At 37.1% G+C, this 17,358-nt stretch overlaps 2 protein-coding genes across 6 annotated transcripts in view; one reads left to right on the top strand and one right to left on the bottom strand.

Annotated features, from left to right (window-relative positions):
* The window catches only part of LOC129780398 (uncharacterized), a 26,175-nt gene extending 25,189 nt beyond the window's left edge, over positions 1–986 (top strand). Inside the window, exon 7 of the mRNA XM_055788649.1 lies at positions 177–986. Within this exon, the coding sequence (XP_055644624.1) occupies positions 177–517 (341 nt within the window). The 3' untranslated portion in view covers positions 518–986. The remainder of the gene's footprint in view (positions 1–176) is intronic.
* The window catches only part of LOC129762268 (serine-rich adhesin for platelets), a 481,936-nt gene continuing 465,217 nt past the window's right edge, over positions 640–17,358 (bottom strand). For 4 of the 5 annotated variants that reach the window (XM_055760379.1, XM_055760383.1, XM_055760380.1 and 1 more), the window contains one exon: positions 640–17,358. In XM_055760379.1, coding sequence (XP_055616354.1) covers positions 17,214–17,358 — 145 coding nt within the window. In that variant the 3' untranslated portion in view covers positions 640–17,213. The other variant, XM_055760382.1, reaches the window with a different exon arrangement.

Below are 17,358 nucleotides of genomic sequence, written 5' to 3'. Positions count from 1 at the left end.
TCTTTCAAAATTGGAAACCTCGTCACTGATTCAAATGCTTTTCGGATATTTGTACAACTTCTCTTTGGCTTACCATGTTATCAGTGTGTAATTTGACGTCAAACGTTGGTTAACAACGTGCGAAGCGTGGAAATAATCCAAAATCGGTGCTCTTTTGATGCGCATTTTAATTTCAGACGGTGAGCAACCCTCGGAGCTGCACCAGGTTGAACTGCCGCACATTCCGACCATGGTGTGCAACCGGATGATGTCCTTCAAATGGTCGCGAAGACTCAATATGGGAGTGCTTCCGTCCCAGATTTGTGCCGGTGAGATCGAAGGCGGGAAGGATACATGCGAAGGCGATTCAGGAGGACCGCTGCAGTTTCGCTCCCAAGATCCCGCCTGCGGCTTCGAGATCGTGGGGATCACCTCGATCGGAAGCGTCTGCGGAACGGCACAGAAACCGGGCGTTTACACCAGGGTTTCCTACTATATGGATTGGATCGAGCGAATTGTGTGGAAAAGGCAAAAATAAAGGTTTTTTTTCATCAAAACAAATGCCCACGTTTCGGGAGGGGGATTGGGAACTGAATTCAAACGCACTGCCTGTTTTAATAGAATTTACATTACATATATTTTTGTTTCAGCTTTTCTGCTTTTTATACACATAATGAGTTAAAATATACATCATTTTCATTAATTTTTTTTCCTGCATCCCATTCTTGATTTTTTTTTTCATTTTGTTTTCTTAAATCTGTTCTCACTCAATCGCCATCTGTACTCATCAGACGTTTCACTTGCCGTACTTTCCTCCTTATGATAAACACTTTTCTCTATCTACACATCCATTATCGCTGCTTGCAATTTTCTTCCATCCAATAGTAATTTTTTTTTTTCTCATACTCTGCAGTTTAAACTGTTTTGTTCAAAATACCTGGCACTGGAATATTCTTCTTTTTTTCTCACGTATTTCTAATTTTTTTCATTCACCGTATTCGACAGCAGATTCAGAGTTTGACATCTCGGTATATTCATTTTTTTTTGTAATGCGGAAATCACAGAATTTTAATTTTCTTGTTTGTCTCTTTTCGCCGAACCTCTTTCAGGCTGTGTGTATGTATGTGTTCGCGTTTGTTCAATTTTGTATCGAATGTGTTTTGGCATAGAGAAAAGCGTCAACAAAATCTGTCCATTTAAAATTTGCTGAGTTTTAGTTTTGCAGTCGCTGCTGCTTCATGTGTAAGTCTGTGTGTGTGTGTGTGTGTTTGTAGTTTCGCTTAAGCGTGCTTCTCTCGTGTTTATTCCAGCTTTCGATGGCATTCGCAATGCATTTGAGTGAGAAGTAGGTGCCGGTTCAGTTCTGTCATTTTGCTCTGTGCTATGTCATTTGAGTGCTACATAATTAAAAAGCCACGTTGCGAGTTTCGATGGTTGTGTATCTGGTTTTGTTTGTTTGTTTGCATATGTTAATCAAGAAATACACGAAGTTTAATGCGAGCTTATTGTTTACATATTGTGACCCTTGCGCATTCGGAGAAATCTAGCGTATTTAGAAATCAAAATATAGTGGCTGAGCAAGAGTGGAAGGTTTTCCGTTAATTGTAATAACACTTTGAAGAACATTCATGGAATTTCATTCTGACATTTTTCCTAACTTAAAATCAAAAATGTCGAAAGAAACAAAAGAGAAGTGGAGCTCTCCAAAATCAATTTTCTCGTTTTTTCAAGATTAGTTTAAGGTTAGTAACTCGGATTTGATGTTTCTGTATCAAATATGTTTTTCATATAATAGATTAATAGCCTTCTTTGCGAATTTAATAATATAATATTAATATTAAATAAAAATTGTGTTTGTTGATGGTTTTATATTTCCCTCTAATCCGCGCGGCGAATGACGTGGGATAGCAAAGTTTCTAGCTTTACTGTGGACGCCACTATACTTTTCAGCTCATATTTAATACCCGAGTCGATAACATATGAAGACACGACTTCAAATATTACCTAAGTGACAATCTATAGTGACGCTATTCGCCTTCCGAACTTAGTCGAACTTAGCCGAAGTCGCCACCAGACGTCGACACTGTGCAACTACCAACGCGGTTTGCCAGTGTGCGTGAACAGCGAAATAAAATTTCGCTCGAATTTACTCATTTGAGCTATTTTTACTGTTATTTGGCATGACTGAAGGTGGCAATATCGACTCTGAGCTCTGAGCAGATTCCGAAGCTGTTCGGGGAACGGACCATATGGGTTATTTAGCAATGGAGAGTGAAATGAAACTGAGCACAAACCAATCGGAATACACGTGAACTCATCAAAAAGATTATTATACATGGTGAGATTTTCTTGGGATGTGACAGATCTGGTTGCAAGTTATAACGGAAATGTTTACATCCTACGCTCTTAACACTTTGATCGCCCCGGCCTCCCAGGAAATACACGGATTTCCCAGGATTTTTCAACGGAATTTGATAGAATAGGCACTAAAATGTAAATATGGGTTATGTAAAATAATCAAAAAATCAAAAACATAAAAATATAGTTTTTATATTAAACTTTTAAACGGTTTTATTTAGCATTACCTATTGTAAATATGTTTGTATGTTTATCTGTAAGGTTGTCCACAGATCAATAGAAATTTAACCTCCTTCCTGTTGACCGATTGATCTGAAATTTGGAGCACGCCTTTATCTCTGTTGTCGTTATAAAACTGCGTATTCCATTATCTTGAATATCCAAGATGGCATCCGCTAGAAAATGGCGGTCTACATATGTTATCAAAACCCCATCAATATGGGTATCAAATGTAAGAGCTTGACTAGTAGAACATACTTATTCTTTTAGCTTTTTAACTACCAAGCGCAAACAACGATGTCTGAAATCTGAGTTGCCAAATGTGATATAGTTTATGACGATTATTTTCCCACAAATGTGACATATGTTTCGATTGAACAGATTATTCCATATTTTCCAATATAATTGTAGTTATTTATCGTCCTCGCATATAGTATATAGAGCAAGTACGTTCGGTTGAATTTCATTTTTTATTATCATTGGCAACATTGTATAATTGACTGAAAAATTATTTTTAAAAGTTTTTCAGCAGTCATTTGATTTCATTCGGATTCAACAGAAAAGTAGTCCTGAATCAAACCCCAATTCATTCTTATCGCTGCCCGCTTATTTTCCTAGCGCATCGAGAGTTGAATTTGGGCCCCGCAAGAAACTCGACCGAATCGCCCTGGGCGACGAAAGTGTTAAAGGCATAAAACGTCGGCTCGACTTAGACCGGGGACATAGCAGACGTGATGCGAAGTGGTGGCTGTGGGAGATAGGATTGGTATTATGAAAGCAGTACATAGATATAAAATTAATTCTTTGTGGCACTGGCAATAATAAATAACAAGTGATTCGGGCGCCTTCGTAGCCACATTGGTTGCGCATTCGGTTAGTAAGCGTTCGATCGTGAGTTCAAAACTCAGGGCCCTCATTTTATCATCTTTGTGTTGTTACAGAATAACTACGCCCACGCAACACTCATCGGCGATGGAGATCGATCCACGGTCGAATGAAGATCGATTCATCCATACAACTCCTCTGCTCTGCGAGAATCATCGGGCTTCTGTTCTATTAATAACACAACAATGATCATATCAACCATCTCCGCTGTCCGGTGGTTTATCTGGATAATGGAATAACAGAAGGAATAGTCTAACGCCTAAATGGCTACTGTGTAAATGTACCATATGCAATGGTATAGAAGGAATACTCTTACGCCGATAATGACAACTGTGTAATGTGCTATTTATAGATATGATAAAAATGTGACATGTACCCGATTAAAAGTCGGCTCTGTTACAGCTAAATGAACAAATGGGATAAAAAAACAGTGATTCATCTGTTCTGAAGCATTGGTTGATTTATTGATATGATCTGAGATGTTAGAGCAATCTAATACTCTCCGTAATAGCGAATAGAAATATAAGAGCGTACGACACTACTAAAACTGACACGTTAAGGAGAATGCGAAGAGGGTGTATGGACAGAACATACTCTCCTTTTTTCTGTATAGCATACATAAGAGACTGTGAAACATTGGAGGGTTTCACAGGGACTTTACAATCTCTTTATAATGTGTTATCTATGTTCTGTAATTTTATGATTATTCTCTGGAAATTATCCATTCGGTATTTTCTCCTGAAAATTTGGGTAGAAGAAGTTTAGAGTGTATTGTTTACACTGTTTACATTGTCTACATTGTTTACATTGATCACATTGTTTACATTGTTTATCGCTGTCAGTTTTTCGAAAAATTGACAAAATGGCGTCACCTGAAAAGCGAATTGATTTTCCACAAGCACCAGGAAAATCCTCAACTCTCTCATTGGGACAGTGAGTCGTGAGTCGTATGATTAAATGTTAATACGGAACCCTGAAACATCGGACGGAAAGAAAAATGTGGTTAGAATTGATTTTCTCTTAGTGATCAGGATCAAAAGCGTGTCGTGAAAGCGTTTTAGTGGAATCCCGATGGTTCGGTCAGGGATGTGGCCAAAAAGGTGGATCTGTCCATATCTTTCGTTCAGAGAGCCGAGGACCGGGAGGGACTACATACATACAAAAAGCAGAAGCCTGCAAATCGTAACGAACGGAAAAATACGGTGGGAAAGTCACGGGCCCGGAAACTGCATAAACGGTTACTGACGAAGCTGCTGTTCTTCTCGTGTTCTACTGTTCAGATGTTTGATGTTCGGGAGGAAGTAACGAAGCAGAACCATTCAAAGTTGCCAAGAAATACATGATTTGGCAAGCGATCTCGACGATTCTGACTGGATTTAGTTTCGTGCCACTATTCAAAGGATGTCTTGGAGTGGTACGAAGCCAACGGGGTCACTTTCGTTCCCAAGGCATTCCTGAAGCATCCCATGGAAGTCAAATCTGAGGAAGACATGAAGAAAAAGTGGGTTTCCATACAGAAGAAGCTGCAGCCAGGTGTTGTACCGAACCTCATAAGTGGAGCTAAGCGTAAGGTGTAAGCATACGGTAATGGTATTCAAGTTGAATGAAATCAATATGCCAAAAGCTAACTGATGGGTTATATTTTATTGTCTGAAAGTTTGAAAAGAATCGATCAACTAGGTAATTTCCTAAAGCGCTTTTTCCGTGATGCAATTTTTGATGTGGGACACTTTTTAGTATCATTGATTGACATAGTTATTATTGATTAGACGATTTTGGTGATATCCACGTAAAGCGGGCAGACATATACACTGTAGCAAAAATATAATGCTTTATTGAGGTGTGATGGAAGTTTATTCAGTTGCCAGGACATGCTTGTTTACATTGCGTAACGTAAACAGCCCCATTATACTATTTTTCAGGTACACACCAAAATATAATGGTTATAATGAATTAAAAGGTAGCATAATAAGGCAACTGCTCCAAAACCCTGTCACCTGTCAGGACCTGTCAGCGCTTGAAAAGGAGACATAAATATACTATGAAATTTACACTCAGGATACAGAAAGGTTTCGATATAATTTATCATTCTAAATAAATTATTCGGGTTTTTTTATTTAAATTCCTATTTTGTAATCAAACTTTCGTCGTTCAACCATTTGATGATTAAACAGATGGTGCTGAAACTTCTGTTTCTACAGCTTCAACAGATGCTCGAGATGAGTAGATATCTTCAGATGCTTCAGATGATTCTCATTTGAACAGATTCGAAGGCTATATTAATAGAATAGGTGAGATGGGGGGAAAATACTATTAACATCAATCCCTAACTATTATTGGAACGTTGTTTTAGAAACATCTGTAAATTCAGTATGAAACCCAAGATTTTTTGAAGAAAAAGTACAGATGAGAAAGATTTACTACCCTATACTATATGTTGACAAAGCAGATTCCCCCAGGGACATTGATTTTGAAATCCGTGTTAGGGAAACATAGCTCGGTGGGAACAAAAATACTCCCGACTTGCATGTATATTTGCAGAGCGGATTTCCACAGGTACATCGATTTTGAAGTCTGTGTTGGGGAAACCGTAAATCGGGCAAATCAAAATTTGGCAGTTAGGACGTTTAGATAACGCTTGACATTTTACAGTTATTCAATTGTTCATCTCATGAAAAACAGGAAGTGGGTTATATCTATGGTATAACCGCAAGGGTGACGTAGGACTATCGTTGATTTAGAGATCATTTGTATGAAGTTGAATCTGAATTCATTCTGAATGAATGAATATTTGGAGAACTTCGAAAACGAGAGCGTTACGTTGGAGGCACAAGGTTTTATGCATCCAATATTGGATACGGAAATATCCTACTGATGGGGAAGAATAATCTTCAGAAGCTATCCTGTTGATTGCGATTGATTGAAAAATCACAAAACCTAATGTATTTGGTCACAGTGTTACATGGATAGAAAACATTAAAATAAACTCTTTCATATGAATGTAATTTTAAATTCCCAGAGGAACTGGCAGATTATTTCCAGTAACGATTAGATATTTCCACATTTTCCTCGATACTGGAAGCCCACCAGTGGTTAATGCTAACTCGATAACCATCTGTTAATAGCACTTGATTGAAACATATTTGGTCACAGTGTTACATGGATAGAAAACATTCAAATAAACTCTTTCACATGAATGTATTTTTAAATTCCTAGAGGAACTGGCAGATTATTTTCCGGATCTTTCTCGATCCAAACGGAAAGAATTCCGTGCGTGTATGTGTGTGTGTGTGTGTAGCGGCTGCTTCGAGATCTTCCCGGGGAACCGTTTGTAGCATCACTCTCCTCCTGATGGATTCCCTTCTGGCCTAAGGTGCACAAACAGGCGCTTGGTGACACCGTTCATCCGCGCTTTCATGATAAATGAAGAGCTTCACCACAACAGCGACAACATGCTCCAATCGCTGTTCAATTAGAACTGAGTGGATTTCCGAGCGGCGCTCGCTTATATACCGATTGGTTATTTCAATAGCCTATTTTGAAAGCAAATTTAAGACTATTGAAACAAGTTTTTGGATCAGAAAGTAACAAGTATAGAACGCGTAGACATTTTATCTTTCGAATGAAGTGTTTATCATACCATTTCGTTCAGTTGTTTAGGAGCTATTAACACTCAAAATCTCGGTCTCCGGCGTAACGCTTTCGTTTTCGAAACTTTGATTTTACACCCCGGTATAGAAATGAAAGACGTAGTCCTACGTCAAAATAATATCTCACCTATTGTGATAGACGCGTAGAAATATTTCCTATCAATTGATGCAAACATCCTTCCGATCTGTTAAGAAATATTCGAGTTATAAGCATTCGAAATACGGGTAGGGTTAGCACACAAATCGGCAGAACAAAAGGAAACTCTTCCAGTTTTCATGAATTTAAACCGTTTAGAGATTAGGAAATTGTAATGTATAGCATTTCAAACAAATCTTAGAGAATTTCCGATTCGATTGGTATGCAAATCATGAGAATTCGTTTACAGTGAAAATAGTTATTAACGTTAACTCTATTTCATAAAAACGTGACCTGTTTTCTGATTTGGCACCCTTCCTGAAAGACGTAGTTCTAGGTCAAAAATCTAGCTCCCCTGTAGTATATGTCAAACCACTCAAACATCGATGCATGCATACGTGAGACAGGGAAACACATTCATTTTGGGGGGAATCACTTCAATTTGCATTGAAGTTCATTCGAGGGGGAAGAATGAAATGTAATAGTCGAGTCGTAGAGTGAGATAGCAACTAAATGGCCGAATGACTGTTCATGACTTGACAGAGAAACTGCTGGAGGAAGCCAAAACTCATTTCCAATTGAATACGAAGGAGAATTTCTTCATAGTCCTCTGACTATCCTCAGTTGAAAATGACTTTGCCGTTTTTTCAGCATGTAAACATTTTTTCGTTGTGGAGAACAAAGCTGGTGCATCTAAGAATGTTTGATTCATTGGTTTCATTGTCGATTTTATTCACTCAATATAATTATTTAAAAAAAATGGAGGGTTTGTATCCGAGACACGACCGCTTAGGACGTAGGACTACGCAATCTTTTATTTTTAAATTATTGGTTTATCATTTCGGATATTTTTTTCGAATTGGTCGGAATTTCATAAATAACTTTTTAGTAAAAAGATGCGGAGACCCTGAAAAGGTTAATGGCTTGCGTGGTTTTGTACAATAATTTCAAGAAGCAACGACTCTTTCTTGCCTTTGCGAGAACAATAGACTAATTGGTCATATGTCGCAACTTGTTTCTTTATATCAACGCACGCATTGCACTGTGTATTTAACGAGAGTCATCTTCTGTGCATCGCCATTCAACAAGCATCAAACACGTGTCTTACAGATGCACACAGTTGCAGCGATAAAAATGAAACATCGCGAGAACGTTTATGAAAATGCAGTGAAATGTGAAATGTTAGCTAGCGTTCACAGCTCGAAGGAAAACATAAAACACAAAACGAGCAGAATAAACGACCTTGGTTGTTTCGGGCACAGAAAGATTCTGAGAATTTTCCTCAGAGGAGATGCAATACTTATACGCTAGCGACAGCTTACTTACTATGCAAGGGTGGAGTTTGCTTCGCAAATATTCTCTTTTCGCTTTTCCCCTTCGTTGTTTCTATTCTAGCGGCTACATAAGTTGCCCGTTATTGACAGCTCTGTTCGGGAAAGCACACAAATGAACAGAACAAATGTATGGGGAAATGGGAATGCTTCCAATTTTCATCAATTCAAACCATATACAGACTATGGGATTTTAATGTATAGCATATCAAACAAATCTTAGAAAACTTACGATTCGATTGGTATGTAAATGGATAAAATCCGTTTGCAGCAAAAATAGTTATTAACGTTAGCTTTATTCATAAAAACGTGACCTGTTTTCTGATGTGGCACCCTTAATGTAAGATGTAGTCCTATGTCAAAAATATGACTATTCGATATTTTTTGGGCTTACGTGCCTATAATCTGATTGATTAGAAAAAAGAAAGAAAAGAAAGATTAGAAGTGAATGATGTTCCTGTACCACGATGGATATCGTATGGAAACGACGTTAGTTCAGCTGATTTGCATGGGCTTTGAATATGCGTCAGGAAAGGATTGTGCGACTCATAATACGATTTTCTTTTTTGACGTGGGAACATCATTTTGAAAACGATAGCATTATGTTTGAGAAGTACTTCATTCGAATGATAAAAGGTCTACGAGTGATGTTTGTGACTTATCGACCCAAAACATGTTTCCGTAGCCCGGAAAGGGCTTTGAAAACAAACTATTGAAGTCATAAAAATCTTTAAATACAGGCACCTACTTAAAAATTCAATCAGTCATGTTTGTTCAGCGGTTGATGCATGCATTTCAACTTTTTTCACAAAATGGACCATAAATGCTCAAATGTATGTGGAAGAATGCTTGAAGAAGAGATTTCTTCCACTTTCTAGAAAGCACGAGGTTGCTCCTCTATTCTGGCCGGATTTGACATCGGCACATTATGCCAAATCCACTCTACAATGGCTTACGGAAAACAATGTTCGTTCGTTCATGTTCGTCGCATAAAACCTCAACCCACAGTGCCTAAAAATATGTCATAGTTCAAGAAGAATTGGTCTGCAGCGTCCAGAAAGTGCACAAAGACTACTGTGCAGAATTTGATGAGTGGAGTTAAATCTAAGGTTCGATCATTTTTCAGAAATCAACAATAAGCTTGAGTTTTTTTTTATTTCATTCCTATTTAAACTTAATATTATTTAATGAAATTGTGCTCCCGTGGCCGAGTGGTTAGCGTCATAACTAACATGCCGGGTGTTCGGGTTCGATTCCCGTTCTGGTCGGGGGAATTTTTCGTCAAAGAAATTTCCTCCGACTTGCACTGTGATCACGCGTATTCTAGAGGTTGCCACTCAGAATGCATTCAAGGCGTGTTATTTGGCATAGAAATCTCAACTAAGTACTAATAAAAAATGACGCAAGTAATACTACGTTGAGACGACGAAGTTCCTCTAGGAACGTTAGTGCCATTGAAGAAGAAGAAGAAGATTATTTAATGAAATTCACTTTTGTAAACACTTTCTGAACGTTTTAAGTTTTATTTTGATGTTTGAATGTTTAAGACTACTTCTCGATATACTCCTTAAGCCAGCGGTTGAAAGCGGATGGAGGTTGACGTAGGATCTTGCCTTTATACCACAGATACAGCTCACCCCCAATTTTTATTTGGAATGTTCAAACAATGACTTGGGAGTATAAGATGTTCTAACGGCCAATGATTATTTTGGAGAGCTTAAAAGTTTTCACCGATGGCATTTTCAGTTCTTTCGCCTCTAGCTCCTCCTCCTCAAAACTCAACTCCAACTTCTTTCCATGTCTTCAGAAAGACAGTTAATTTCCGCTTGACGCTCGCTAGCAAACGGTGTTCACTCTAGGAACATCAAACGAGAAATCTTGGTTCTGCTAATATTTTTCAAGGGACTTTAGCGCGAAAGTCATTCGTTCCTGAGATTTTCAGAGCTGACACCCTTTTATATATTACAACATTTTGTAATTTCGATAGTATTTTTTCAATGCAATTTTTAATCTACTGAAACAAGTTTTTCGGATCAATGAGTAAAACATATGACTCGTAGACATTGTAACATTCGAATAAAATGACTACCATACCTAATCGTTGAGCCAAAAATGAGTTATTCACGCTCTGAGGACGTATCGATTCCCCCTCGGAAATACCCAATCCGGATAATATCTCCCTCCCAGACAATTGAAATCATCGATTGCGGCATTCGTGAACATAATATAATAGAACTGCTGTTTTAATCAACCAATGTGATTTCTTTGATACAGTGAAACATTCTCTACTCCACATCAATCATTTCGTATTTCACCGCTATCGAATCCATAAAGTTATCATCGATACTTCATTTTTCGCCAGAGGCTCCGTTTAGTCCGGCCGCAGAAAAGAAAGTATACAGATTCGTGTGGTTTCAGTAGTCTATTTTCAAAGCAATTTCAAGCTATTGCAACCAGTTTTTGGGTCAATAATTAACTAGCATATAACTCTTGGGCCTTTCTTCTTTCGAATAAAGCGATTATCGTACCACTTCGTACCAGCCGGTAAAAAACATTAACGATAACTTGTACTTTAAACGTGATGATTTTGTTTTCGAAACATTGAAAAAAGGTCGTTCTCTCGATGTATTATTACTGGTAAACAAAAATCAGTCAGCAAAATTCCATCATGATAACGCACAACCTCACATTGTGCCACCATTTTGTAAAGAATTCAGTTCAGAGGATTCTTGAGAAAAAAAAGTAAATAAATAAGTAAAAAAAGTTAAAAAGCACGATATGTAAAAAAGAGCTCCCGTGACCGAAGTGGTTAGCGCCACACATTATCATTCGGGGGGTTTGGGTTTGATTCCCATTCTGGTCGGAAGATTTATCGTCAGAGAAAGTTCTTTCAATCTGCACTGGTACATAGGTATTGTAGAGCTTGCAACTCAGAATGTATTTTAGGAGATTCTTAAAAATCTCAACTAAGTAACAGTTCGGCTGAAAAGTTCATAAGGTTGACGTCTAGATGGCGCCTCTTGCCAAAATCTACTTGACTATCACAAAGCACCATCTTTCGATGGATACGTGTCAGCTTTTGACAGCAATCGGTCGATTGGTTTGTGAGTTACAGTATTGAGAGTGAAGCAACTTTTGTTATTGTGAAAAAAATGGAAAAATCATTAAATTGGGCTTCGAATCGCTTCCGCATCCACTGTATTCTACAGATGTGGCCCCCAGCGACTATTTTATGTTCGCATACTTGAAGAGAATGCTCGCTGGCAAGAAATTTTAGACCGATGAAGAAGTAATTACCGAAACTGAGGCCTATTTTGGAAAAACCGAAAGACTATAAAAATGGAGTCGAAAAGTTGCAAGATCGCTATAATCGCTGTATCGCCCTCGAAGACAATTATATTGAAAAATGAAATTTAATTTAGCAAAAAAATTGTTTTACTGTGTTACCTCATAAACTTTTCAGCCAAACTGTTGTTAATAAAAAGGACACAAAAAATACTATGATGAGACGGTGTAGCTCTCCTAGGAACGTTAGTGCCATTTAAGATGAAGAAGAAGGAGATAAGTTGAAAAAGAACGTAAAAACATGCAGAAGATGAGTTGAATTTTGAACAAAAAATCTGGGAAGTTTTCAGTCATTAAACAAGCAACCCAAAACAAATAAAAGCGCAACGTAAATTTCAAATGTTTATTTTTCGTCAACAGAAAAGAGCTTCATCTTGGGTGAAGTTCAACAATCATCGTTAAAATTATTCCTACATCGTACACTTTCTGCACAGAATGCGTGTCCTTAAATTTCATTGGTATCTCAATTTTTGCACATTTTTTTGCCTTGCCCTTGCGTTCTGATCGGTAGTAACACCTTAAATTATGCATTCACTTTTGCATTCGTTTCTTTTGTTTTTTTTTTATTTTCTTCCAGAGTCACATTTATAAACTAACAGTTAAAACATTGAATCATTATTTTCATTCGCTTTCCTTACACTTTTGCTCAGTGCACGCTCGGTGGTGCTTTCCACCACTCATTCGTTCTCTGTATTCTCTTCTTGCACATTTTTGTTTGTTTGTTTGTTTTTTGGCTCAAATATAACTGTTTCAGTTGCGCATGTTTGACATAATATATTATAATTTAATTGATTAATGCGCAATTTGCGCTTTGGCTTGCTGTATAATTATACTTTACTCACGATTACTTAAGATTAACAATCAAGAAAGTATGAAATGTATGGCATTGTGTGTTCGGTGATGTGGGCTCAAAGAAGGTTTTACCACTTATTGATTCAGAAAAAAAAGTCGATGTGTACATTATGCGTGTCTTACTTGCCCATGGAGAACTTAGTCAGCCATTAACAATCCACTTTAAATATAAGTTCGGCGGAAAACTAGTAAATTTAACTAGTATTTCGATTTGACGTAGGATGAGAGTGTCACGCTTCGGACTCTGTTCGTTCTAAAAATTATAACAAAACAATAAAATCAAGTTTTTATAAAACTTGCAACAATTTAACTAGTGACATATTATAACCTTTGTTATTTCTTATTTGTTTGCTTTTTGAGTGAAAACCAGTTTCATCAACAAAAATCAACGAACTCAGGGACTGTTCGAACACTTCGTTGAGCCGTCTCAAACGTCAACGTATAAATACTCTAGAAGTCGAGAAACAAAATGAAAAATAAAACACTCAACAGACGCAAAATATGTCGCTAAACGTAAACAAGGTCGACTAAATCTAATGTCTCTAATTCGCTAATACCTACTTATGAAGTACTCAAATTCGGTTCTTATCTAATGGTAAACAAACCATGTTTGGCATATGTTTCATTGTTCCCGCAAAGAAAAGGGGAGGGGGTGTAGTTGTGTGTGGTGTGTGCGAGAGTATGGGTGTAGTAGATTATCTCACTCTTTCGGTACGATTGTTTCGTTTCTCTTCGACTAGAAAGAAAGGTATCACGCAAAGGTAAACGAAATCGTCAACATGCTTGACGGGTAGCCGTCACGCATTTGGCAGCAGATGTCACAACACGAATGGGACACAAATAGTAAGCTGGTTGTTTTCATTTTCAGTGTTACTTCGTTCAGCTGAAAGTGTTAGGAGAGAATTGAGCCTGAAGACACATTGATTTTCTGTTGCATAGGACAGCACTGCTTTCACGTTCGCTTTTCTTCTTCTTCTTCCTTTTTCTCTCTGTGTGAGAGATAGGTTATTTACAAATATTGCAAAAAAACATGCTGCTTTCGTGTGTTTTCTTATTTCATAATCATCTGTTTTCGGGTTCAGGATTGTCATAAAATATTACTTTTCAATTTTGCGCTCTCCTTCGCGACCACCGAGAGCGAATTTGTCTTATGTGTTGTCAAAGTTTGACAGCTGTTAATGTTTTGAGTAGGATATAGAGTTTCCTTACAAATCGACGTACCATCAGTTTTACACTCATGGAACGCAGCAATCGTTCTCTGGTGGATTTTCGTACACTCTCGTTGCCGGTCCGCTTGTCTCTTGTAGCTAATTTGGCATTTGGCATTTATTGTTTCCTTTTCCACTCCTTCCCATTCATTCACGCTGTGCACTTGAACCTTAACCATAAGGTGCAACTATACAGTCTTTACTTAATTACATCTGCAGCTAAGCAGCTTTCTTGGTTTTGTTTTATTTTAAGGTACAACACTTTTCATAGTTTCGTGACAGCTTGACTCATTATTAAATTACGTTGACTTCTATCTCTTCCCCTCTCACTTTCTTTCTGTTCGTCGATAAAAAATTTACGTTTCAAATCGTTAATTTTACCTTTTTTTTTGTTTTAAATACACTTTTGCTTCTAGAAAACTGATATGTTTCAACTATTATCTTATTTTTCTTCATTGTAATTTCCGTTTTTCGGTAATTGGGTTTGATTTTGATTCACTTTTCGTGTTTCTCCCTTTTCTCTCCTTTTGCCGGCCCCTCCAAATAAACCACAGTATAACGCGAGGAAAGAATAGTTCAACGGATGATTCGATCGATTTTAGGCCACAGTTTGTTTGCAACTGATCTGTTTTTTCTTCTCTAATAGTTTTATCTTTCCTTACTCGTTTGAGTATTGGGTTCCAATTAAAGTAGATTATTCTACGATTATTATGCTTTACAAGTAAGTGTGTGCTGTTTGAGCCTAGATTAGTTTGAATTCTTTTCTGCAGGTGGATGACATGGACGAGTGAGAGTTTTGATTCAGATTGATTTTTGGTTATGTTTTTTAAACGTTTCAATATAGAATAAATCACAACGCAGAGTATAGCGACTGCTGGTGACACCCTGGGATGCACTGGAATGGTGCATATCCAATAGCTGTGACAATTTGCTTTAAAATATGCGCGAAAAACGGCGGGTTTATTAATAATCGTTCGTATGACATGGAATTCATCAAAAATTTAGTGCACTCCCACCATTCTATAGCAAACTGGCACCGCTCACTGACAGCGACATTCCCCAGAGGTACCGATAGAATTTATTTTGTCTCTAGTCACTACAAATAATTTCACTCATCGTAGGTGGAGCGCATTTTTTTCAGCGCCCCGTTTCAGACTGACTAAAGTAGTGGCAAATTGCAACAGTAACAGGTAAATAAAGTTGAGCATATGTTTCCTTCCAATTGTCAATGGGTGCGTGCGATGCTGTCAAAGTTTCACTCTTCGATTTTAATAAAAAATGAACTAATATCACAATCAATAGAAAAGCTAGACTCAATTTTTCGCATAGTTGCGCTATAGACGCTCCCTTTTCTTTGTTTTCTTTACGCACTGTTTGCTACATTTGTAGTTTAGTTTAAAGAATAAACTATTCTCAAAATATATTTATTGTTTTTTTCCTAAACATTTTTGTTTTCTTCTAATAATCATAGAAAGGGAGTATAATTATTTCGATTTGAGTGAGCGAGTTATTGCCATTTTTTTCTCTCGAGTTTATTTGAGCTGATTTGTGTATAATTTTGCGATTCTCCATCGATGTTTCCAGAAAATAATTGAAAACGGAAAGCAGGAGTGTTTGTAGCTCTGATGTTTGTTTTTTATCGTCACTCGGATAGGCGAATGGCAAGCCTTTAGTCGACTTCTACCAATCTCTTCACAGAAGCAAGCCTTTTTTTTACTATTTTTTTCTTCCCATCTGTGTCACTTGCTTCCACTTACTCTTAGTGTAAAACATTATCTTTGAGTTGTTCACTTGTTTGCCCGGCGCTAACAGTTCCGTTCCACATAATATAACGTTGCTAATAATAAATATATAATAATATATACTTTTTGTTTCAATTTCTTTCTTCTTTCTTTCGTTTGCCTCTGTGATTTTTTTTCTTTGTAGGTTCCTTTTCGTAATAATATATATGTATATATAGAATTAGGGACATCAATTAACACTTAAGTTCTAGGTACAACCATGTTTTGTTTTCTTCTTCGTCATTTATCTTTGAGTAAGGTTTAAACATTATCCTAAGTTGGGTGTGTGTGAGAGAGAGAGAGAGTCTGTATATGTGTTTTCCATTACTTTCATCTCGATCAAAAGAATGTCATATGAATTAGGTTTTCCTTTCTTTTTGTTCCAGTACGAAATTTTTCTACTTTGAAAGAGTGGAATTAGTTTCAACTCGGATGCTTTCCTTCTGGTTCGCTCCTGGTTTTCCTACACAATACTGGAACGATAAAAAGTCATCTATGGAGTTTAATAGTGTTGAGAGAAAAGAAGAACAAGCAGACTTGGCTTTCATCGTTCTATGATTCCATTATCATGAATATTCGTATCTGCAAGTAGAAAGGAGTTTCTGGGGCGTGTCTACATTTTTGTATGGAGTGACATTTTGACAGCTTGGATAAACATTTCTATCTCTTTCTGTTTCTGTTTGTATGTATGTTTTTATCTCTCTTAAATATCAAATTCTACAAAAAGGCCACGCCCAGTGATTTTGTTTCATTTTTTTTTGTTTTGATTTTATATCGACTGTTTTACTTTGTCTCGCTAAAATAGTTTAAAAAGAATACAAGACTTTCTGTTTAACAATTGTATTTTTTTCTCTTTCTTTTTCTCTCTTTTATTCTGCTGTATATACAAGTTACGTTTTCGAAGTGTAGAAAGTTCAACAACAAAAAGTATACAAAAACAGTTTTCTCTTTTTTTTGCTCTAGCTTATACATTATAGTGGATATTTCAATACATAATATTAAGTGGAAGTTTTACCTTAAAGTGTGTATGTATTTGTGTATATGGATGCTGTTATAATTTGACATTTTGCATTCACGGGTTCTCTTTTTCTCTATTCATGAGTTTTCGTATCTGTGTGAGAGTGTGAGTGTGTGTGTATGTGCTTTTTGAGTATCTATCAACTTTCGGCGTTTGATTCGTGTTGTATTAGTTTTGTTCTTCTGTGGGATATTTCACGTGTTATTTGCTTGAACAACCTCCGTTACATTGATTTTCTCAGGTTTGTTTTGTTTATCCGTAAAAAGTTTCTTGATTACTATTCGAGGTGGTATTCGGTTGGTTTGTTACAACACTAGTGTCTTATAGCATACTGTTGAAGATTGTCTCAGAATTTTACACTTTGTCTTTTATATCGCTTTTGACACTTGCAACAGCCTTGGGCGGCTGTCAGCTTGGCTTTTGTTTACGTTGAGCTTCGTTATTATTATTATTATTGTTGTTGTTGTTGTTGTTGTTGTTGTTGCTTTTGAAGCTGCTGTTGATGCAATTGCAGCTGATGCTGTAACTGGTCACTTGCATCTTGTGGCCTATGAGACTTCATGTGAGCGCTACGGCTTTTTACCTTATTAAATACC

This window comes from Toxorhynchites rutilus, chromosome 1 (genome assembly GCF_029784135.1).
Source record: "Toxorhynchites rutilus septentrionalis strain SRP chromosome 1, ASM2978413v1, whole genome shotgun sequence".
In the NCBI taxonomy this organism is placed as follows: Eukaryota; Metazoa; Arthropoda; class Insecta; order Diptera; family Culicidae; genus Toxorhynchites; species Toxorhynchites rutilus.
This window is presented reverse-complemented; position numbering and strand designations above follow the sequence as displayed.